Raw genomic sequence first — 24,080 nt, 5'->3', positions numbered from 1 at the left:
GAAGAACTAAAGAGGAATCTCAAAGGAGGAGCCATTGTGAATGCTCAAAGGATGAAAATGACAAGAGAGGGAGTGAAAATGGACAGTGAATCAGGACTGATAGAGTTTGAAGAGAAGAATGTGCCAAACAAGGTATTCCTGGGTTATCTGAGTTACCCAGTGAGAGTGTATGTGCCAAAGCCACTGAGGTGCTTTAAATGCCAGAGGTTTGGGCATATAGCCAACAACTGTAAAGAGAAGAGGAGATGTGCTCGGTGTGGTGGCGACCATGAGTATGGAAAGTGTGGAACAGGGACACAGCCACAATGTTGTAACTGTGGAGGAGCCCATAGTGTGGCATACGGGGGGGTGAAGTGATGAGACGGGAGACTGAAATCCAAAAAGTAAGAGTGGAAAGAAGGATCACTTATGCAGAGGCGGTAAGAGAAACAAAAGTAAGGAACAATGTGACCAGGAGTCAAGCAAGACAAGGGGATCAAGAGCTACAGAAAGTAAATGACAGGATATATGTGGACAAGAAGAATTTAGTAACTTTCATTGCAGGAGTGATTAACAGCACGGCAGAAGTTAAATCCAAAAATGATCAAATCCAGCTGATTGTCAAAGCAGCAGTGAACCACTTGGGATTAGTGGGACTGACATGGGAAGAGGTGAGGGAGAACCTGACGAATCAGTCAAGCCAGGAAGCACCATGGGTTGGTTAGTACTGGTAATGGTTATATGACTACAATGGAACGCCAGAAGTCTACTGGCCAATGGCCAAGAATTCAAGCATTTCGTTAAAGAAATGGGTGTAAAACCAGATGTAATGTGTGTTCAGGAGACTTGGTTGAAACCTACTTTAGACTTTGTAATGCATGGATATTCAATAATTAGGAATGACAGAGATCCTGGGGTGGGGGGAGGGTGTGCTACATTTATCAAACAAAATATTCCATATCGGGTTCTGGAAAAGGGAGACAGTCAAGAGTATATAGTGGTGGAAGTGTGGGAAAAAGCAGAGCAGATGGTTATAATTAATTATTAAGAAGCCCACTCTGGATCCAGAGGTGTTGGCTAACTACAGACCGATCTCTAACCTCCCCTTCCTCTCCAAGATCCTTGAGAAAGTGGTCGCAAATCAGTTGTGCGACTTTCTACATCATAATAGTTTATTTGAGAAATTTCAATCAGGATTTAGAAAACACCACAGCACCAAGACAGCACTGGTGAAAATTACAAATGACCTCTTAATGGCAGCAGATAAAGGACTCCTCTCTGTCCTGGTCTTGTTAGACCTTAGTGCTGCATTCGACACCATTGACCATGACATCCTATTACAGAGACTGGAGCAGTCGATTGGCATTTCAGGCACGGCACTAATTTGGTTTAAATCCTATTTATCAGATCGATCTCAGTTTGTATTTGTAAACGATGACGCCGATAACCACCAACGTTAATCACGGAGTTCCACAAGGTTCTGTGCTTGGACCAATTTTATTTACCTTATACATGCTTCCTTTGGGCAATATTATCAGGAAACACTCCATAAACTTTCATTGTTATGCAGATGATACTCAACTATATTTATCGATAAAACCAGAGGAGAGCAACCAACTCGGTAAAATTCAAGCATGTCTTAAAGACATAAAAACATGGATGACCTGCAATTTCTTGATGTTAAACTCAGACAAAACCGAAGTAATTTTAATTGGCCCTGAGCACCTCAGAGATCAATTATCTGGTGATGTGGATTCTGTAGACGGCATTGCCCTGGCATCCAACACCACTGTAAAGAATCTTGGCGTTATCTTTGATCGGGACTTGTCCTTTAACTCCCACGTAAGCAAATCTCAAGGACTGCATTCTTTCATCTCCGTAATATTTCAAAAATCAGGCACATCTTGTCTCAAAAAGATGCAGAAAAATTGGTTCAGCGTTCGTTACTTGAGACTGGATTACTGCAACTCCTTATTAGCAGGCTGCTCTAATAAATCTCTTAGGTCCCTCCAGTTGATCCAGAATGCTGCAGCTCGTGTTCTCACTAAAACTAAGAAAAGAGATCACATCACTCCTGCACTAGCTGCTCTGCACTGGCTCCCAGTAAAATCAAGAATCACTTTTAAAATTCTTCTCTTAACCTACAAAGCCTTGATTGGTGATGCTCCATCATATCTTAAGGAGCTTGTCGTACCATATTGCCCACTAGAGAGCTACGCTCACTAAATGCGGACTACTTGTAGTTCCTAGAGTCTTAAAAAGTAGAATGGGAGCCAGAGCCTTTAGTTATCAAGCTCCTCTTTTATGGAACCAGCTTCCAATTTCAGTCCGGGAGGCAGACACAGTCACCTCGTTTAAGAGTAGACTTAAGACCTTCCTCTTTGACAGAGCTTATAGTTAGGGCTGAATCAGGTTTGCCCTGGTCCAGCCCCTTGATATGCTGCTATAGGCTTATAGCTGCTGGGGGACGTTTTAGGATGCACTGAGTACCTATCTCCTCTTTTTCTCTCCTTAAGGATGAATTTTCATCTCTCAATCACACGTTACTAACTCTGCTTTCTCCCCCGAAGTCCTTTTGACTTTACGTCTCATGGGGTCATCGGACCCTATGAGACGGCATAGATCCTATCTGCCTGATGGATCGTCTGGGTCGTGGAATTCCTGCTCATGACTACGCCACTGTCCTGTTGAGACTCCGCCCTCCTCCTCCCCACCGCCATCTGCCTGATGGATCGTGGAGGTCTCCATCGTGGAATATGCCTACTATGAACTATTCATACACTGTCATATTCATTGAATGTATTTTAACTCTAAATCTGTCCTTCTGTACACATTACATCTATTGCATCTGTCCATCCTAGGAGAGGGATCCTCCTCTGTTGCTCTCCTGCAGGTTTCTTCCCTTTTTTTCCCCCCTGAAGGGTTATTTGGGAGTTTTTCCTGGTCCGATGTGAGGTTTTGGGGCAGGGATGTCTATGTGTACAGATTGTAAAGCACTCCGAGACAAATTTGTAATTTGTGAAATTGGGCTATACAAATAAACTGAATTGAATTGAATTGAATAACAGCCCCCCCCTCCCTCCCGTCCCGACAGCATCGTGTTCCAGGGTTACTCCGTCCTCGCGGTTCCTTTATCAGTCGTGGAACGTTCCAGAAACGGGAATCTTCTCTCCGCTCCGCAAAGTATTTATTGTTTCAATTAGTTTGTTATCGGTCTTCTGTTCGTTCTCGACTCGCAAACACTTTGTAAAAAAAGTGCTGAAATGTTTTGTTTTGTCATTTTGAGAGAGGACGACGCTCTGTAGGAAAATAAAACAATGTGGACAGACTGAAGTTGTCTTGTGAGATTATTTTCTTTTTATTAAATTACGCCTCTATCTACTTCTTGCTGGTCGCTGTGTCATCCGTTTAGTAAATAGCTTGGAGTGAGAAAACATTTCCAATGTCTTTTATTTCTGTCCCTGAGAACTTGGGACACGACGAGCCACATCTGGACTCCAGCTCCTCGTGTCCAGTCGGCATCCTGAACTGACACCTTCACAATGTTTGTTTGGCCAAACCTCAACATTATGACTAAAGCATTGACATTAACATTATTAAAAAGAAAAGTAGCAAAACTTCACATGAGTGAAGCTGGAAACATGAAATGTTTTTACAGGTAGCATTTATTAAACCATTACAAATAGTTTCCATTTCATTTTCTGTCAATTGACTCATGGTTTCAGATGGACTTGTAAGAACTGTAAAAATGATATTTAGTCTTGTTTGGCTTGTAAACATCTTTTATTATGAAAGTCACAGAATACAATTTATTTGTCATGAAACAACTTCTGTCAACCAGGCTTTACTTTTCTGGATCTTTCTTCTGGACGTAGAAATAAATGTCTTAGATTTAACAAAGATTTGAATTTAAATTCTACATTTAATGTGTCATGATGCAGAGTTTAAGAGATTAATGTGTTTATATGTAACGGGATACATTTAATAATTACGTGTAAATCAATCACCACAGTAAACAGTAAGATGTCAAGTTCAACTGCATGATATTAAGACAAGATATGTACATTTATTCTCTTCAATGATTAAAATCATTACAATAACCAAAGAGAGTGATTAGTTTACTCCAACAGGAGAGATGATCAGAGGAGCAGAGTTTATACCACCAAGATAATTACCAGGACTGAAGTATGGGAGGAGTTTCTCCTTGAAGGAGCAGCCAGTAAAGGAGTAGATGAGAGCTGCAGCTTCTACGTCATAGAAGGAGACCAGACCCTCCTCATAGTCCACAAACACCCCCACCTTCTGAGGCCCAGACTTCAGGGAGAGAACAACTGGAGGATCATCAGCAGCTTCGTACTCGTTTCCATTTATCAAATATATAGTCCAGTAACCGTTCTGAGGACTCGGTGTGATGAGTCCCTTCCTGTTGGCCGACTCTCTGGCCACTCCTAAAATCCATTCAGTCTTTTGTTTCACTTGAACCTCGTAATAAAGTTTTTCTGAAGAGAACTTCTGTGTTCCTAAAACACAGAGACAAGAAGAGAACCTCTGTGGATTGTCGGGGAGACGTGGCTGCTGTACCTGAGCATGTTTCACTTGTTTCCCATCATCAGACAGGATGAGTTGATGATGAGCTGTTTCAGGATCAAGAGTCACGTCCACTGCAAACTTCTGGACCCTCTTCATCTTCACTTCAACCAGCGTCTTCATCATGTTACTGAGCGTCTCCTCCAGCTGAGACACAGCTCTCCTCACAGTCCCCTCATGTGATGCTGGAGGAACACTGACCTGAGACCAGTCCTTGGTGGGTGGTGGATGGTGGATGTTGAGGGACTGGACACTCTGGAGGAGGTGGAGGTGGTCTTCAGAGAGGGAGAGCTTCTCCACCTCAGTGCTCCTCTTCATCAGATCAGAGATCTCCTGTTCCATCTCTCTGATGGCGTCTTCAGCCTGTTTCTTGGTGCTTCTCTGCTTCTCTTCTAACGTAGTGATGAGCTCCTTCAGTTTCCTCTCCACAGACTCCTTCAGACCAGTGAAGACCTGAACACCTTCTGCTTTCTCTCGGTCTGCATCTTCCTCACTGAGCTTCACGTTGTGTTGGACCTCCTGAATCTTCAGTCGTCTCTTCTGGATCATCTCCTGAGTTTCAGCCTCTGTCTTCTGCAGCTCCACCTTCTTTCCTTCATATTCTTGTTTCAGAGGAACAACATTGTGCATCTTGTGGTCCAACACAGTGCAGAGCATGCAGACACACGTCTGGTCGGTCCTACAGAACAGCTCCAGAGGTTTATCGTGCTTCAGACACATCCTGTCTTCCAGGTTCTCCACAGGGTCCATCAGCTGATGTCTCTTCAGGCCTGACATTGTCAGGTGAGGCTCCAGGTGAGTCTCACAGTAGGAGGCCAGACACACCAGGCAGGACTTCAGGGCCTTCAGTTTGGTTCCAGTGCAGACGTCACAGGGAACTTCTCCTGGTCTGGACTCTTGTTGCTCTGAGCTGCTGCTGCTGGCTTTCTGCTGAGTCGACTGTCTGAACTGAGAAACCATCTCAGACATGAAGGTGTTGACCTTCAGATCTGGTCTGGTGGTGAAAACCTCTTGGCACATGGGACACTGGCACCTGTCACTCACATTCCAGTGTTCAGTGATGCACTTTTTGCAGAAGTTGTGTCCACATGGTGTTGTGACTGGATCAGTGAACACATCCAGACAGACGGAGCACAGGAACTGATCTTCAGACAGCAGAAGGTTAGAAGCAGCCATGTCTACACACATTGTGGAAGAAAAGAAGAACATGTTATTCAAAATAGAATTCAATAATTTGTTGAAAAGTAAACAGAGACTCAACAGAGACTGCCCTCCTCGATGTCTCTGAGCACCTTCACACTGCTAGAGCAGCCTCTCTCTCCTCTGTCCTTATCCTTCTAGACCTTTCTGCTGCATTTGACAGTGGACCACCAGATCCTCATGTCCTCCCTTCAGGACCTGGTATCTCAGGTTCTGCTCTCTCCCTCTTCTCATCCTACCTCAACGACCGCACTCACCAGGTAACCTGGAGAGGAGTTGTGTCTGAACCTTGTCCTCTCACTAGTGGGGTACCTCAGGGCTCCGTCCTGGATCCCCTCCTCTTCTCTATGAACACCAACTCTCTCAGCTCTGGCGTTTCCTACCATAGCTATGCTGATGACACCAACTGTGGGCGTCTCTCAGTGGAGATCCAGACACCACCTGAAAATGATCCCTGACTAGACTGAACTACTTCTCCTTCCAGGTAAAGACTCTCCCACCCACAGCCTGACTATTACCTTTAATATCTCTGTCAGTCGGGGCGAGATCCCCCTAGCGACGCTGGCACTCAGTGGCACTTGCCAGTAGTTGCCAGCAGATGAATTTCATGGCGGTATAACAGTATGACATGGTAAAACAATAAATTATATTTTATATATATATATATATATATATATAAAAAATAAAAAAATATTATTAAAGAAAGGCGGGTACATTATACATATTGTAGCGACCCTGTGAAGTGGCTGTCAATCACAGTGTGGCACCGTGCGTGCTGGTCGAGGGGGCGTGCCTGTGATTGGCAGAGTAGAGGGGAGGCGGGGTTAACCTGTCAGAAAACGGAAGTTAAGGGTGGTTGACGGGAACCGTTGTTGTTGACGTTCGAGCTGCTGAGACGAGCAGCTGTCTGTGTCCAATAAAGGAGGATTAATAACGTCGTCCCGTCTCCGTGTCATCAGTGCCATAACGTTCGAGATATTACAATATCATGGTATATAAGTGTAATAGATTACGAAGTGAAACGTAGTAGCAAAACGAGATTAAATATAGTACAGCAGTAATACAGCACTATCTTATTGCATATTAAGTAAGTGTCTACAAAAAGACACTAATTATATATACAGGACTGTCTCAGAAAATTAGAATATTGTGATAAAGTTCTTTATTTTCTGTAATGCAATTAAAAAAACAAAAATGTCATGCATTCTGGATTCATTACAAATCAACTGAAATATTGCAAGCCTTTTATTCTTTTAATATTGCTGATTATGGCTTACAGCTTAAGAAAACTCTAAAATCCTATCTCATAAAATTTGAATATTTCCTCAGACCAAGTTAAAAAAAAGATTTATAACAGCAAAACAAAATCAAACATTTGAAAATGTGTTTCCAGGTGTTTCGAGTTAATTAGACGATTCAAGTGATTTGTTTAATACCCTACTAGTATACTTTTTCATGATATTCTAATATTTAGAAATAGGATATTTGAGTTTTCTTAAGCTGTAAACCATAATCAGCAATATTAAAAGAATAAAAGGCTTGTAATATTTCAGTTGATTTGTAATGAATCCAGAATGCATGACATTTTTGTTTTTTAAATTGCATTACAGAAAATAAAGAACTTTATCACAATATTCTAATTTTCTGAGACAGTCCTGTATATATATATATCCATCTGTGTATCTCAGAGCTGCCAACTTTTCAAAAAACCTTGGAGTGAGATTTTGTCGGGCGTGACCAAAATGTTGCCGCGCACGCAGCCACACACGTTGGTGGCTCAAATATCAGGAAATTTGATTTAATGTGGCGTTGTACCCATGTTGTACCCATGTTGTCCCCATGTTGTCCCCATGTTGTACCCATGTTGTCCCCATGTTGTCCTCATGTTGTCCCCATGTTGTACCCATGTTGTCCCCATGTTGTACCCATGTTGTACCCATGTTGTCCCCATGTTGTCCCCATGTTGTCCCCATGTTGTACCCATGTTGTCCCCATGTTGTACCCATGTTGTCCCCATGTTGTACCCATGTTGTCCCCATGTTGTACCCATGTTGTACCCATGTTGTCCCCATGTTGTCCCCATGTTGTACCCATGTTGTCCCCATGTTCAATTCAATTCAATTCAGTTTATTTGTATAGCCCAATTTCACAAATTACAAATTTGTCTCGGAGTGCTTTACAATCTGTACACATAGACATCCCTGCCCCAAACCTCACATCGGACCAGGAAAACTCCCAAATAACCCTTCAGGGGAAAGGGAAGAAACCTGAGGAGAGCAACAGGAGGATCCCTCTCCTCGGATGGACAGATGCAATAGATGTAATGTGTACAGAAGGACAGAGTTAAAATACATTCAATGAATATGACAGAGTGTATGAATAGTTCGTAGTTGGCATATTCCACGATGGAGACCTCCACGATCCATCAGGCAGATGGCGGTGGGGAGGAGGAGTGGGCGGAGTCTCAACAGGACAGTGGCGTAGTCATGAGCAGGAATTCCACGACGATCCATCAGGCAGATAGGATCTATGCCGTCTCATAGGGTCCGATGACCCCATGAGACGTAAAGTCAAAAGGACTTCCGGGGAGAAAGCAGAGTTAGTAACGTGTGATTGTCCCCATGTTGTCCCCATGTTGTCCCCATGTTGTCCCCATGTCCCCATGTTGTACCCATGTTGTACCCATGTTGTCCCCATGTCCCCATGTTGTCCCCATGTTGTACCCATGTTGTCCCCATGTTGTACCCATGTTGTCCCCATGTTGTACCCATGTTGTCCCCATGTTGTCCCCATGTTGTACCCATGTTGTCCCCATGTTGTCCCCATGTTGTCCCCATGTTGTACCCATGTTGTCCCCATGTCCCCATGTTGTACCCATATTTTCTCTCCTTAAGGATGAATTTTCATCTCTCAATCACACGTTACTAACTCTGCTTTCTCCCCGGAAGTCCTTTTGACTTTACGTCTCATGGGGTCATCGGACCCTATGAGACGGCATAGATCCTATCTGCCTGATGGATCGTCTGGGTCGTGGAATTCCTGCTCATGACTACGCCACTGTCCTGTTGAGACTCCACACCTCCTCCCCACCGCCATCTGCCTGATGGATCGTGGAGGTCTCCATCGTGGAATATGCCTACTATGAACTATTCATACACTCTGTCATATTCATTGAATGTATTTAACTCTAAATCTGTCCTTCTGTACACATTACATCTATTGCATCTGTCCATCCTAGGAGAGGGATCCTCCTCTGTTGCTCTCCTGCAGGTTTCTTCCCTTTTTTTCCCCCCTGAAGGGTTATTTGGGAGTTTTTCCTGGTCCGATGTGAGGTTTTGGGGCAGGGATGTCTATGTGTACAGATTGTAAAGCACTCCGAGACAAATTTGTAATTTGTGAAATTGGGCTATACAAATAAACTGAATTGAATTGAATTGAATTGTCCCCATGTTGTCCCCATGTTGTACCCATGTTGTCCCCATGTTGTCCCCATGTTGTACCCATGTTGTACCCATGTTGTCCCCATGTTGTACCCATGTTGTCCCCATGTTGTCCCCATGTTGTACCCATGTTGTCCCCATGTTGTCCCCATGTTGTACCCTGCATTCTGGCCTGGCAAAGGTCTTTTACGAGGCATCTTTGCTACCTTAAATAATTAAAATGTTTTTTAATAACTCTACTCTCATTTACAAAAACATGACTAATTCTATTGCACAAATGTCCTGTCTTTATGTTAAATTCTTTATAATACATCTTACTTGTTCAAAGAGCTGTTTGTAAATTTTTTGAGAGGGTCCTTTTCCTAGGCCTGCAAATAAAGTGATAAATGCTATGATTTGTTGAGCATGCAGGATACCAAGAGGGTAGCAAGGTGCTCTCCTGCTGCTTGTTATGACAGCTGAGTTTACATCACCACACAAAATCACACGCACAAACACAACACATTATTTCAAGATTTAAAGTTTAAGAGTGAGAACTTAATTGAACCACATATCATTAATAGGGCTCCCAAATTTTGAAGACAGGCAAGAGTGACATATCTATCCAGGATGCTTTATTTTCATTGGTTGCTGGATTAAATCTCACCCAGATACAACAGATACGTTTTTTTCTGATTGGATATTGTGTAGCCCAGCGGTTCCCAAACTCAAGAATGCCGCGGCCCAATTTGAAATCTGCAAATCTTCTGCGGCCCACCCAAGCCTTAAATCACAACCAGCGTTGACAACGCGTTGTCGACGGACGGGGGGTTCACCTGTGCAGGGTTTTTCCTGCATAGAGAAAATGTGGGCGCGCGCCTAAGCCGTAATTTAACACTGAGGTGTGCTCACCTGTGTGCGCGCATCCCGGCTGAGGGAGGCGCGGAGCTCTGGCGCGAGCCGAGAAGAGTTGACGGGGGGTAGACGAAAATTACAGGGTGACGGGTGGTCAGATTTCACCCTGTTATAATAGTAGGGAAACACTGGAGTTAATAAGCGTGTCTTCTTGTCTGATCAATACGCAACTGTGAGGTGCGCGACTTGTCTGAGCGGCCAGCTGCTGATCACTCACTCAACAGCCCGACGTGCATGAACAGATGGTGCGCGCGCAGCGAGTAAACATTTTTTTTGGGAGCACCGAAGACCCATTTTGACCCAGGAAAAACCCTGCTGTGTGCCGGATGTGTCGGCGCGCATCACGGCAGACAGAGCGATGCGACCCGAGAAGTGTTAACGGGGGGTGCTGAGCGATTAAACATCTCTCTTGTTCTGCCTGTTTTGTGATATACATGCCTAAAAGGCGCCTAATATTTCTAGACTGAAATAATATCGGCATTATAATTATTATAACAATGAGGATTTTTTTAGTTGCCTATTTAGTGGAGCCCCCTCAGGACGTGGTGCCCTACGCGCAGCGCATGGTGCGCTATGGGAGCGGCGGCGCTGATCACAACTCTGATCAAAACATAAACTAATACTACAAGAGGGCGCCCCATTTGACATTGTTTTGTTTGGCGGTCAGAAAAATAGGTCAGATAAAAGAATAACACGTAATTTAAATCATAAATATTTTTATATTGATTTCAAACTTTTCAAAATTGAAAATTAAAAACATTTAATTTATTTATTGTAAATGACCTCTCGCGGCCCACCTGCAGTACCTTCGCGGCCCACAGTTTGGGAATCGCTGGTGTAGCCCATTTCTTTTTTTTGATTGGCTGATAAGTGGCTCCTCACAGCAGAACTCCAGGGGAGCGCTTGATTCCTCCACGGTGAGGGCAGCGCGGCCAGCTCATGTTTGCGCGCTGCGGCACATTAAAACATTAAATAACTGAGAGTTTTTTCAGCGTGAGAAATACGATGTGTGGCGGGAGTGCGTGACGTAAGACCGAAATGCGTGACTGTCACGCTCAATGCGTGACACTTGAGAGCCCTGCATTAACACACCGTAGTCTCTGCTCGTGTCGGTTTGAAAATCTTCTTCTGTTGCTAACTTCGGGACTCTTTGGGGTAAATAGGATGTCTATGCAGCGAAAAGGTTTATAGATGCGCTCCTTAGCGCCATCTATCGTCGCGGAGTTTGAAAAGAAACCAACGCCTCGGCCCAAAATCAGAATTTCTTTTGCCGTGAGAAATTGGTTGTGTGGCGTGAGAGCGTGAAAACATGCAAACGCGTGTGTCACACGGCGAAACCGTGAGAGTTGGTAGCTCTGGTATCTAGCTAGCTATTTTAGCTATCTATCTAGCTAAACCGCAGCTCCTCCATTCTGTGATCATGAAAGTGAACATTTCTTCCGCTGTCCGGGCACTTTAATGGAGCTTGTCACTGAGTCGTCGCAGACTCGTCACTGCGCAGACATGCCGCAGACGCGCCTGGCCGACCCTCCGTCTGCTGGCACTTTTTGACTCGTAGTGGCACTTTTTGACTAGCTGTGGCACTTTTTGACTAGCTGTGGCACTTTTTGACTAGTAGTGGCACTTTTTGACCAGCTGCGGCATCTGCTGGCAAGTGCCACTGAGTGCCAGTGCTTAAACTTTAGACTAACAGTGGCATCTCCTCAAAGTAGAATTTCATGGAGGTATAACAGTTTGACATGGTAAAAAAAATAATTATATATTTTTTTATTATTAAAGAAAGGCGGGTACATTTTACATATCATGGTATATAAGTGTTATATATTACGAAGTGAAACGTAGTAGTAGCAAGACAATATTCAATATAGTACAGCAGTATTGTTCAGCAATATCGTATTGCATATTGCAAGTAAGTCTAAAAAAATACATTATCTATCTATTTGTACACTTAGGCAATGACAAAAGAAAAAAACCCAGCTTCTCCATTCTATGATCATAAAACTGATTAACGGCAGCTGATCTGTCGTAACAACAATGGTTGTTCCACCCACAGCTTCTCGGCGAGTGTCGTTCGCTCAACCCTGTATCACAAAAATTACGTTCCCCCAGACCTAAAATGCAATTTGCAGTTACGTTTGACTGAAACGTATTTCTCTCCAAATTACGTTTGACTGAAACGTATTTCTCTCCAGATTACATTTGTATTTGACGTATTATAATAACAAATACGTCTCTGATCAACGTATCTTTGCCGTTTGTTCTCTCTCTTTTCTACAATGCTGTTATGAATTGTAAAAAGCGTCCTCTAGTCTTATTTATTATTATGTTATATATGTTGTTTCGCCTGCGTATTATGACAGCAATAAGCGTTGTAACGGATCATATGAATTGGCGTGAAGATTTACTGCTGGTGACTCTCCATTATTTTCTTTTTTTAGGTGACAATACATTAATTAAAACTCGTAAACTATCACCACCTCATCACCACCTTAACAGAGTCAGTCCCATACGGGTCAAATCAACTATTAAACTTGTTATAAAATGCGCATCTGTCCGTAATCTATACCATAAAGTTCGCATTTTAACCGAAAAAGAAGTGCGCTTCCTTGTTACCTTTCAAAATAAAAGTCTGATTTGTCTGTTAAGCGGAAGTAGTATAAAACGTCTATATTTATTCAAACAATGCAATATAAAAGGCATACATCAAAATCAATAAGGAAAATGCTGAACAGTCAAACAACTCAAAACAATAAACCCTTCATGGGGTTATTTACAGGGCGTGTTTACTTCTCATCAAACAAAAAGAGCAGGTACCCGGAAAAATCTGGGAAATAATTTGGGAATTGTTAATAAAACATGATTTACCCTTCAACTTCCACTGATATGCATGCAAACTAATACATCGCTTCACACACACACACACACACACACACACACTGACAGAAACACATAGACACTCACATACGTACACACAGGCAGAGACACACATACTCACACACACAAACACACACTCTCATACGCACACACTCTTACACACGCACACACACACAGACAGACACACACTCACACACACACACACAGAATGACAGACACACACACACACACTCACACACAGACACACACTCAGACACACACATACAGACACTCACATACATACAAACACAGGCAGAATCACACACACACACACACACACATATATACACATGCACACACACGCATACTCTGCAGACTGACCTTTGACCTCCCAATTGTCTCTCAGATATAACCCTACTGCTATATATTAAATATATTATATTTACCTAAATATAAGACTTTGAGGTCATGAGGGGAATCCCCTCGAAAACATTCACAAGAGAAAATTGTCACCGTGCCAATAACCCTTATACGATCCTTAAAACCAGTCTTTTAGTTAATTTTGCACACTTTCAATCAACTTAAAGATCTGGATTCTTTTCAGATTCAAAGAAGGGCATCTGAATATGATATACCCTACAGTTTTGGACCGATAGCTCTGAGCTAAGGGCCCCAAAAACAGGTCCAAAGGGTCAAATTGGGCCTTATTCTCTTAAATTTGCATATTTTTTGACAAGTGCAAAAATGGCCATAATCTCCTAAATATTAGTCCTGGAAATCCCAAATTGAACACAGACACTCGGGACAGGGCCTACAATGAGGTGATGGGGTGTAATTTCCTATGAAACACCCACAAGAGTTAATTGGCTGTCTGAAATCCAGGACTTGAAGAGGGTGTGTGGTTTAACAAATCTGAGACCGTGTTGTGAGTTTGGGCTGATTTTAGCTTTTTTTTCTTCTAAACATGTCAGAGCTTAGCTTTCTTTTGCAGGTTGTAGCCCCTCCCAAATGGGTCCCAACCATGTAGGCTGGCCACATATAGCACTTAGCATCCCTGCTTGGGAAGGGTTTAAAAATCCGGAAAAAAACAAAATTCCTTCCTTCAAAGGTTAACAACTCCTCAAATGTTTGTACTATATGAACAATTTCAATTGTATTCTACCCCATTTGGGAGTGGCTACAACCTGGAAAAGAAAGCTAAGCTCTGACATGTTTACCCAATTTGACCCTTTGGACCTGTTTTTGGGGCCCTTAGCTCAGAGCTATCGGTCCAAAACTGTAGGGTATTAATATTCAGATGCCCTTCTTTGAATCTGAAAAGAATCCAGATCTTTAAGTTGATTGAAAGTGTGCAAAATTAACTAAAAGACTGGATTTAAGGATCGTATAAGGGTTATTGGCACGGTGACAATTTTCTCTTGTGAATGTTTTCGAGGGGATTCCCCTCATGACCTCAAAGTCTTATATTTAGGTAAATATAATATATTTAATATATAGCAGTAGGGTTATATCTGAGAGACAATTGGGAGGTCAAAGGTCAGTCTGCAGAGTATGCGTGTGTGTGCATGTGTATTTGTGTGTGTGTGTGTGGGTGTGTGTGTGATTCTGCCTGTGTTTGTATGTATGTGAGTGTCTGTATGTGTGTGTCTGAGTGTGTGTCTGTGTGTGAGTGTGTGTCTGTGTGTGTCTGTCAATCTGTGTGTGTGTGAGTGTGTGTCTGTGTGTGTGTGTGTGTGTAAGAGTGTGTATGAGAGTGTGTGTCTGTGTGTGTGAGTATGTGTGTCTCTGCCTGTGTGTACGTATGTGAGTGTCTATGTGTTTCTGTCAGTGTGTGTGTGTGTGTTTGTGTGTGTGAAGCGATGTATTAGTTTGCATGCATATCAGTGGAAGTTGAAGGGTAAATCATGTTTTATTAACAATTCCCAAATTATTTCCCAGATTTTTCCGGGTACCTGCTCTTTTTGTTTGATGAGAAGTAAACACTCCCTGTAAATAACCCCATGAAGGGTTTATTGTTTTGAGTTGTTTGACTGTTCAGCATTTTCCTTATTGATTTTGATGTATGCCTTTTATATTGTATTGTTGAATAAATATAGACGTTTTATACTACTTCCGTTTAACAGACAAATCAGACTTTTATTTTGAAAGGTAACAAGGAAGCGCACTTTTTTTTAGGTTAAAATGCGAACTTTATGGTATAGATTACGGACAGATGTTGTCACCTAAAAAAAGAAAAGAAAGGAGAGTCACCAGCAGTAAGTCTTCACGCCAATTCATATGATCCGTTACAACGCTTATTGCTGTCAGAATACGCAGGCGAAACAACATGTAACATAATAATAAATAAGACTAGAGGACGCTTTTTACAATTCATAACAGCATTGTAGAAAAGAGAGAGAACAAACGGCAAAGATACGTTGATCAGAGACGTATTTGTAATTATAATACGTCAAATACAAACGTAATCTGGAGAGAAATACGTTTCAGTCAAACGTAATTTGGAGAGAAATACGTTTCAGTCAAACGTAACTGCAAATTGCATTTTAGGTCTGGGGGAACGTAATTTTTGTGATACAGGGTTGCGTTCGCTTGCTGCTGTCCTGCCTCTTGAGTGTTGCTGCCGGCGACTCGTCGCAAACACGCCGCTGAGTTGTCGCTGAGTACTGGCACCGAGCGGCACTTGCCACAGACTTGTGTTGGGGGAAATCATATAACCTTGGTTGAACTCCTTAGAGTTAGCCATCATAAATAATGATGTACCTTGCTATGACATGTTATGTAACAGATGTTCTCCTGAATGCGGACTACGATCCCTTGTTATCTAGTGCAGTCGGGTCACTGTCACCTTGATCCAACCGGAGTAAATCATGTGCCCGGCTCTTCAAATAATTGATGTGATTGGTTAAAAGGTCTGATGGGAGGGTTACATTTACACTACAAATATGTGCTAAATATTCTCGAAAGACGGACTTGTTCACTTGTTGGATGTTGCCTTGTGCTCATTAACAGTCCTGCTGGGTTGCTACATCAAATCATTGTCTCTCTGCTCTTCATTTTGCCACAACATATTGGAGCCCAAGCCTTAGACTTAAGTATAAGCAATTAAAGGTAAAGACAACACATAGTCAAAGTCTGACATTAGGAGAAGATAAAAACACAGACCTGAATAAAAAACTGACTGACAAACTGACTGCTGACGAATACACCAGGGTGGCTTTGCATGATTACTAACTAGTGGCTATGCATTATTATAAACTATTGGCTTTGCATAATACAAACTATTGGCTTTGCATGATTACTAACTATTGGCTTTGCATAATTATGAACTAATAGCTTTGTTTTACAATTTGTTTTTGTTATTATTATTTTATTTTATTTTATATTTATTTTTTGAATTATTTTAAGAATGCAGCAGTGAGCATAATCTAAACGATGATTAATGAGAAATAACCTGCTTGGACTTTATAAAATAAAATAGAGGGGGGAAATGAGTGCGACACCAGTGGAACGTGTAAAGAAGAGAGGTAGAACTAAAAACAATGTACTTGTTTAAGGTTGAAGGTCAGGGAGTTAAGAAGGAGTGTAAGAGACGGGTTAGTGGAATTAATAGATAAATAGAAAGACAAAGCAAGTCAGAGGGGGTGAGAAGAGAGAGCATAAAGGGGAGTTAGGAAAGAATGGAAGAGACGGATTAGTTGAATTAATAGAAAGAATAAGCAAGTAAGAGAGAGCAGAGAGGGGAGTTAGTTCAGACGCATTTAACACCGCATGACATGTTAACAGGCACACCTATGCCAGCACCTCAACTCAGGGGCCCTACAAGGGACCCCCACTTGAGAAGCTGCTGCTGGAGCTAAACGACTATATGGAGCAACTAACTGCCATACATAGATCTATCTATCTCCAGGAGAAGAGAAAGGAACCGAGGTCCGACCAGAAACCTGAGAAACCAGTGGTACCAGGGGTACATCAAGATCTTCCAGCGAAAGTGGCACGAGCCAAGACGGGAAGGTCCCTCCAGAGCGGTGCGAGCAACGCCAACAGCAGTCCAGGTGGAAGGAAGTACAACGTGGTCTCACTTGAGTCTTTGCACGAAGGACAAAACCAAGGACTGTTGAAAGCAGAGGACAAGGACCAACAAGGTGAGCCTGGAACATGTGTTAAAACTAATGAGCTTCCTGATATGGACGTTGACGGGGAGCATGAGGAAGACGAGACCGACGATGGTGGAACCTGAGACGACATCAGAGAGCAGGCAGGACAGCAGCCAGATGATGACCCTTCATCCATCTTGGAGAGAAGCCAGGAGCCATGAATCAAGTTGAGTACGATGCAACCACATCTATTCAAACCCATGATAGACCAGGACCTATGCCAGCATTGTCAAAGCTTACACTTAGAAATGCTGGCAAGGGGGGGTGGTTATGGGATTGGTTAGACCAAATGTTTGGAGAATGGGGGTCTGTATTGGTAAATACGGGCATTAACGCATTGATAGTCCTAATTGTAGCTTTTCTATTGGCATGTTGCATCGTACCCATCCTGAGGAGGCAGTGTCGGAGAACGATGGACAAACAGACGGTGTTATGACCTCCAACTGGCTCAGATGATGAACATGATGACGATCGATCGAGGGACAAAGGCCCAGTTTGCTCAAATGGTGATTGGACGACCGAACCCGTTTCCCGTTTCGGACTAACTGAAGGACTCAGACTACATGGAGGAAACGGGACTAGAAGGCATGTCAGCCAAGACGACAACCTGAAGGTTGTTGAAAGAAGAACAAGTCCAAGATCACCACGTCACATGTTGGATTATCTTTCCAGAAGGACGAAGCGCGAAATTGATAACAAATAAGAGTATGTTACGATAAAATGCATGTATTCATCAAATGATTCCCAAAGCAAATGTACTCGTGTTTTAGCAAAAACACATGTTGAATTGAGGTGTATTATAAACTGTGCATCTAATAAGTACAGGTATAGGGTTAAATAATTAGCAGAAACTACAATGTGTGATGAATCAGTTAAATGCATGTTTGTCTGAAGAACAGGTTCACTTCATGCCAGAGCGGTGGTCGCTTGGCGGGACACGACCATAAGGACGTTTTTCCTGTAACAGCAACCTATGGGTTTTTTCGTCCTTATATGAAAAGTGAACCTGTAATATTGCATCATGTATTTGAAATGATCTTGTTAAATTAAAATGTTATGTATTCTTATATAATCAAGTATATATAATTTACATAACCACTCAGTCATGGATTCTGAAAAGAGTGTATAACCACTACGTTGTTATCATGCTGTAAGAGATCAATACTTTGGGTTACATGTCCTATCAGACCAATGTTATATGAAATTAGGATGGGGGTCCAGAGACCCCCAGAGGGGGGATATGTTGGGGAAAATCATATAACCTTGGTTGAACTCCTTAGAGTTAGCCATCATAAATAATGATGTACCTTGCTATGACACGTTATGTAACAGATGTTCTCCTGAATGTGGACTACGATCCCTTGTTATCTAGTGCGGTGGGGTCACCGTCACCTTGATCCAACCGGAGTAAATCATGTGCCCGGCTCTTCAGATAATTGATGTGATTGGTTAAAAGATCTCATGGGAGGGTTACATTTACACTACAAATATGTGCTAAATATTCTAGAAAGACGGACTTGTTCACTTGTTGGATGTTGCCTTGTGCTCATGAATACAGTCCCGCTGGGTTGCTACATCACATCATTGTCTCTCTGCTCTTCATTTTGCCACAACACTTACCACTGAGTTGTCGGTGCCAGTGATTGCACTCGCCCTCTCTCATCTCTGTTGCCACCGACCTCGACTGCAGGAACCTGGTGTGACACTCGACAGTCAACTCTCCCTGACTGCCGACATTACACCTGCAACACGTTCCTGTAGGTCCATGCTGCTCAACATCAGGAGAATCAACCTCTTCTCACTCGACTGGTATTTAACCTAAATTCACCCACACTACTCGCCTCCCTTCACTGGTTACCAGTGGCTTCCCGTATCCACTTCAAAACATTGGTACTTGTGTACCGAGTTGCGAACGGATCGGGCCCCGTCTACATCCAGGACTTGGTCAAGCCTCACACCCCAACACGTTCACAACAACCAATCGACTCGTGACTCTGTCACTTCGAGCGAATTACTCGAAAAAGTCTCAACTGGTTGCTGTCTTGGCTCCTCATTAGTGGAACGAGCTTCCCACTGACATCAGGAAAGCAGAGAGTCTCTAAAACTTTCAGACGGAAACTAAAAACACTTCTTTTCCGACTATCTTGAATAAAAACAGATGTCAAAGTTACTAAAATCCTCCTGAGACAGTTTAAAGCAGTTAAAGTGAGTTTCTGTGTCGTGGGACTGTGGACAGACAGCCACAGTTATATTGTTAATAATTCATCAGGTATGAAGCGATAAGAGAGGAACTTCCTGCCCGAGTAAAGCTAAAGTGTTGTGTTAATCCTGGTGATCACAGGTGTGAATATGATCAGATGTACTCACCAGTGTTTGGAAGAGACTCTGTTGAGTTGTTGAGAAAAACCTGAAGACGTCACTTTGAATCGTCTCAGAGAGAAAAGCAGAGACTCGTCTCGACTGCAGTGTTTCTGACTCTGAAGTTAACTCTCGTTTCCTGAGTGTGACGCAGCAGCTCTCCTCTTCAGGGTGGCTCCGCCTCTTACCTGCAGCTCTGTGGGTGTAAACCTCACCTTCACCTCCCTGTGACTCTCAGAGTCGTCTGCCAGTGGCGGCAGGTGAAATATTTTTGGGTAGAGCCATCCAATCAATTTCTGCAAACATCCCAGTATGATTCAAAACAAGTATCAAACATGCTTTTCTCCTTTGTAGTTGAATATTTAACATTTATTCCAACACTGCTGACATCATGAGGACTTCTTATTCACTCTTATCTGCAGCTCTTATGAAAGACCGGCAGGAGGAAATGCAGAAAGAGCTTTATGAGAACTTCACATGATACACAAGTTCAAAGTACAACGACATAAAACGTAGTCGTAAATAAATATATGTTGAAATGCCTGAACCTTCAGGTACATGCTTGGCGTTTTGCCAAAAGCCGATCTCCCTGAGATGGCTTCTCTGCTGTTGCTCTTAAAAACAAAAGCTCAACATTGAGGATGAACTGAGAGTATATTGAGTATATAACTTTATTTGCATTGTTCGAACAAAGTGATTGCACATTTGGTTTACTTGTAATTGCAATTTTATTTATTCTATTATTTGAAAAGGCACAGGTGGAGTAATCACAAAACGTTTTTTTCAATAAAAAGTCAGCAGAGACCATTTTGTTGGGCGGTGGGGCATGAACATCTTTCTTCAAGGTCGGGCGCCACAGAAACAGTTTGAGAGCCACTGCTTTAAAGGAATAGTTAAAAACATTAGAAAGAAAACAAAGTTTGTCTTCTAAGTGGACTTATGTGTCTCAACTGTCTTTGTTTTTAATGTCGTAAAACGTTGGTAGTTTGGACTCTGACTGTGTGTGTGTGTGTGTGTGTGTGTGTGTGTGTGTGTGTGTGTGTGTGTGTGTGTGTGTGTCGCAGGGCGGAGAAAGCAGAAGGCAACCAAAGAGACGGCGGGCATGGCGAAGGTGAGCTCACACCTGTTGGATCACTTCCTGATATCACCTGTCAATCAACTCGGAGCAGATTAGTGAGCTGTGTGGTTTCTCTACAAAGTCTTCATCATGTCAACATCTACACTGTCTGCTATGTAACTGATGATTATATTTGTTGTAGAAGCAGTCAGCATCATTTTTAGGCTTTTATTCTGAAGGCAGCAGTCGGTGATCAGCCGGTTGCTTTTATCTGGCTCCTTATTGGATAATGGGGATTGAAGGAGCGTTTCTCCCAGCATGCAGCTGGACTTCAACTGGCTCACAGGTCAGAGCTCCTCTCGGGACGATGACCTCCTGTGAGGTCTGACCTCAGGGACCCGGAAGGACCCGAGCGAGGAGCTCGAGTTCCCGTGGCTGACCGTTGTTTGTCCTGCAGCTCCCGGACCTGAAGGACGCCGAGGCCGTGCAGAAGTTCTTCCTGGAGGAGATCCAGCTGGGGGAGGAGCTGCTGGCTCAGGGTAACGCCTCCTCGCACCGACACCGGCTGCACCTTCAGTTTGATTGCCGCCCGCGTGCATTCTCATTGGTCCTCAGCGAGTTAAAGTCTCTCCCCTGGGGGAGGGGCTTCCTGGGGGGGCGACTGACCGACCGATCTTGGATCATTTGAATTTCTCAGCCGGGAAGCAGACGCGTGGAAGCGTGACAAACGACAGAAAGTTTGGAGGATTAGTTTCAGCGGAGTGTACATACACTGACCTGTGACTGGACTAAGGATGGGAGGCGATAGTGATGGAGAGGGTGGGAGTGAGGATATGGATTATAACAGCTGGACTGAAGTGGGGAATAAGAAGCGAGCCAGGAGTCGTAGCAGTAGATCTGGTAGTCGTGGGGACGGGAGAGAGAAAAGCAGGAGGATGAGGGAGAGGATTGCAGAGAAGGAGGGGTTCAAAATATTTGTGAGATTCAAGGACGGAAATGACATTCGGAAAATAAGCCCGGTGGCGCCGACTCGCGGGTTGAAGGAGAAAGTTGGCGAGATTGTGATGGCGAAGGTGCTGGCTGATGGCGGATTGTTGATCCAGTGAAGGACGAGGGGCAGAGAGGGAAAGCTATGAAGCTGAAAAAGTGTGCAATATAGTGGTTGAGAGCGTGAAGAAGTGAAATGATGGGCCCTTTGTTAGAGGCGTGATATACGGGATCCCAGTGGAAGAGAACGTGGAGGAACTGAGAGCAAGTATTAAAGGGGCTCAAATTCTAGGGATTAAACGTCTGCAGGCAAGACGAGGTGCAGAAAGGGTGGACAGTTTGTCAGTGCTGCTAGATTTTGAAGAAAGGGTGTTGCCTGACTCAGTTACGGTGGGGTATCTAAGGTACAGAGTAAGAGCACATGTCCCACCACCTTTGAGGTGTTTCAAATGCCAAAAGTATGGCCATATTGCGGCAGCGTGGAAAGGGAAGCAAAGATGTGGAGAATGTGGAGGGGAACATGACTACGGGAAATGTGAGGCTGGGACAGATCAAATGTGCAAATTGCGGAGGTGCACACAGTGTGGCCTCTGGTGGTGTGAAGTGAGAAAGAAGGCAGTGGGAGTGCAGCAGCTGAAAGTGAAAATGAATATATCGTATGCAGAAGCAGCAAAGAGGGCTCAGAGGGAAAGAGGGGGGGAGAGGGGGAGAGGGGGAAGAGGGGGGGGGGAGATGTAGTCAGGAAGGAACTCAACAGCCAAGTGAACAACTATCGGCTAAGAGTCAAAGGGGAGATGAGAATATAATGGCAGTAAATAAGGAGAACTTTGTGTTTTTCATGGCAGAAGTGGTGAACTGCACATTCCAGGCAAAAGGGAGATCTGAGAAAATTGAAATAATAGTAAAAAGTGCAGCAAGATACTTAAATATTCACGGAATAACTGGGATGGCGGAACAGGAAGAGCTTAGGAAACAGGGGCAGTTAACCAAAGAATCATGCTCACAGGATTAATCATCATGTTCATTACCTTCGCATTGAAAATGCGGAAGGTTATGTTTTGATCGCCGTGTATTTATTTATTTATTTATTTATTTATAATAATAATAATAATAACTTTATTTATATAGCACCTTTAAAAACAATGTTTACAAAGTGCTCCACAAAGAGTCAAAGCCAAACAACTGGAACAGCAAGAAACCAAAATTACATTTCCAAGTATATTTAAAATTAAAAATTAAATGGATCACTCAAAAGCTGCTCTATAAAAATGGGTTTTAAGAAGTGATTTAAAAGAAGTTACTGATTCTGCGAGCCTTATCCCCTCCGGTAGGTCGTTCCAAAGTCGAGGGGCTCTAACAGCAAAAGCACGGTCACCCTTGGATTTAAGCCTCGACTCCGGAACGGCCAGAAGGGCCCCACCGGAGGATCTCAGGCTGCGTGTTGGCTCATAAGGGGCTAACATCTCAATGATGTAGCTTGGAGCCAGACCTAGACGTGCTTTAAAAGTGATCAGCAAAATCTTAAAATCAATTCTAAAACGAACAGGGAGCCAGTGGAGAGAGGCCAGGACTGGGGTAATGTGATATCGTCTGTTAAAACCAGTAAGAAGCCTAGCTGCTGCATTCTGGACTAGTTGGAGGCGGGAGATACATTTTTGATTAATGCCGGAAAGGAGGGAGTTGCAGTAGTCTAGTCTTGAGAAAACGAGTGCATGAATGATTTTTTCCAGGTCTGACTGTGACAGTATCGGTTTAATTTTTGTAATGATTCGCAACTGAAAAAAGCAGGACTGAACAATTTTTTAAATCTGTGATTCAAAATTCAATTGCGAATCAAACATGACACCCAGCATGTATTCATTTATTCCTATATTTATTCATGTATACTTAAGTCATTTTATGTCCTCCATACAAAGTGAGTTAAAGAGCAGCTCTGACAACAAAGCTCTGCTTACTGATGACTAACACATCACATTTCCTCCAGCTGCTTCACAATAAAAGCTTTAAACTCTTATTGTGAAACTACTAGAGGAAATAGAGGAAGTGATCAATGAACAGTAACAAAAGCAGGAAAGTCTGAGTGAGACTAAACTGAAAACCACAGATTCAGTTACTAGTGACTAAAGTCCTCCTGAGACAGTTTAAAGCAGTTAAAGTGAGTTTCTGTGTCGTGGGACTGTGGACAGACAGCCACAGTTATATTGTTAATAATTCATCAGGTATGAAGTGATAAGAGAGGAACTTCCTGCCCGAGTAAAGCTAAAGTGTTGTGTTAATCCTGGTGATCACAGGTGTGAATATGATCAGATGTACTCACCAGTGTTTGGAAGAGACTCTGTTGAGTTGTTGAGAAAAACCTGAAGACGTCACTTTGAATCGTCTCTGAGAGAAAAGCAGAGACTCGTCTCGACTGCAGTGTTTCTGACTCTGAAGTTAACTTTCGTTTCCTGAATGTGACGCAGCAGCAGCTCTCCTCTTCAGGGTGGCTCCGCCTCTAACTGCAAGCTCTTTTAGTTTTGTAGCTTTAGTTTGTCTTCTAAGGGGACTTGTGTGCTTCAACTGTCTCTTTGT

The 24,080-nt window shown here is 43.1% G+C and overlaps 1 protein-coding gene across 1 annotated transcript; it reads right to left on the bottom strand.

The window, feature by feature from the left end:
* Positions 1-3,745: 3,745 nt before the first annotated feature.
* Positions 3,746-19,703, bottom strand: LOC130191113 (E3 ubiquitin-protein ligase TRIM39-like). The gene is made up of 2 exons (XM_056410780.1): positions 19,475-19,703; positions 3,746-5,744 (listed from the first exon to the last, which is right to left on the bottom strand). The coding sequence occupies exon 2, from the start codon at positions 5,740-5,742 to the stop codon at positions 4,093-4,095; it is 1,650 nt and encodes a 549-aa protein (XP_056266755.1). The 5' UTR covers positions 5,743-5,744; positions 19,475-19,703; the 3' UTR covers positions 3,746-4,092.
* Between the last annotated feature and the right edge of the window lie 4,377 nt (positions 19,704-24,080).

The sequence above is a fragment of the Pseudoliparis swirei genome, unplaced genomic scaffold (genome assembly GCF_029220125.1).
Source record: "Pseudoliparis swirei isolate HS2019 ecotype Mariana Trench unplaced genomic scaffold, NWPU_hadal_v1 hadal_26, whole genome shotgun sequence".
Taxonomy (NCBI): Eukaryota; Metazoa; Chordata; class Actinopteri; order Perciformes; family Liparidae; genus Pseudoliparis; species Pseudoliparis swirei.
The sequence above is the reverse complement of the archived record's forward strand: the minus strand, read 5'-3'. Positions and strand labels throughout refer to the sequence as shown.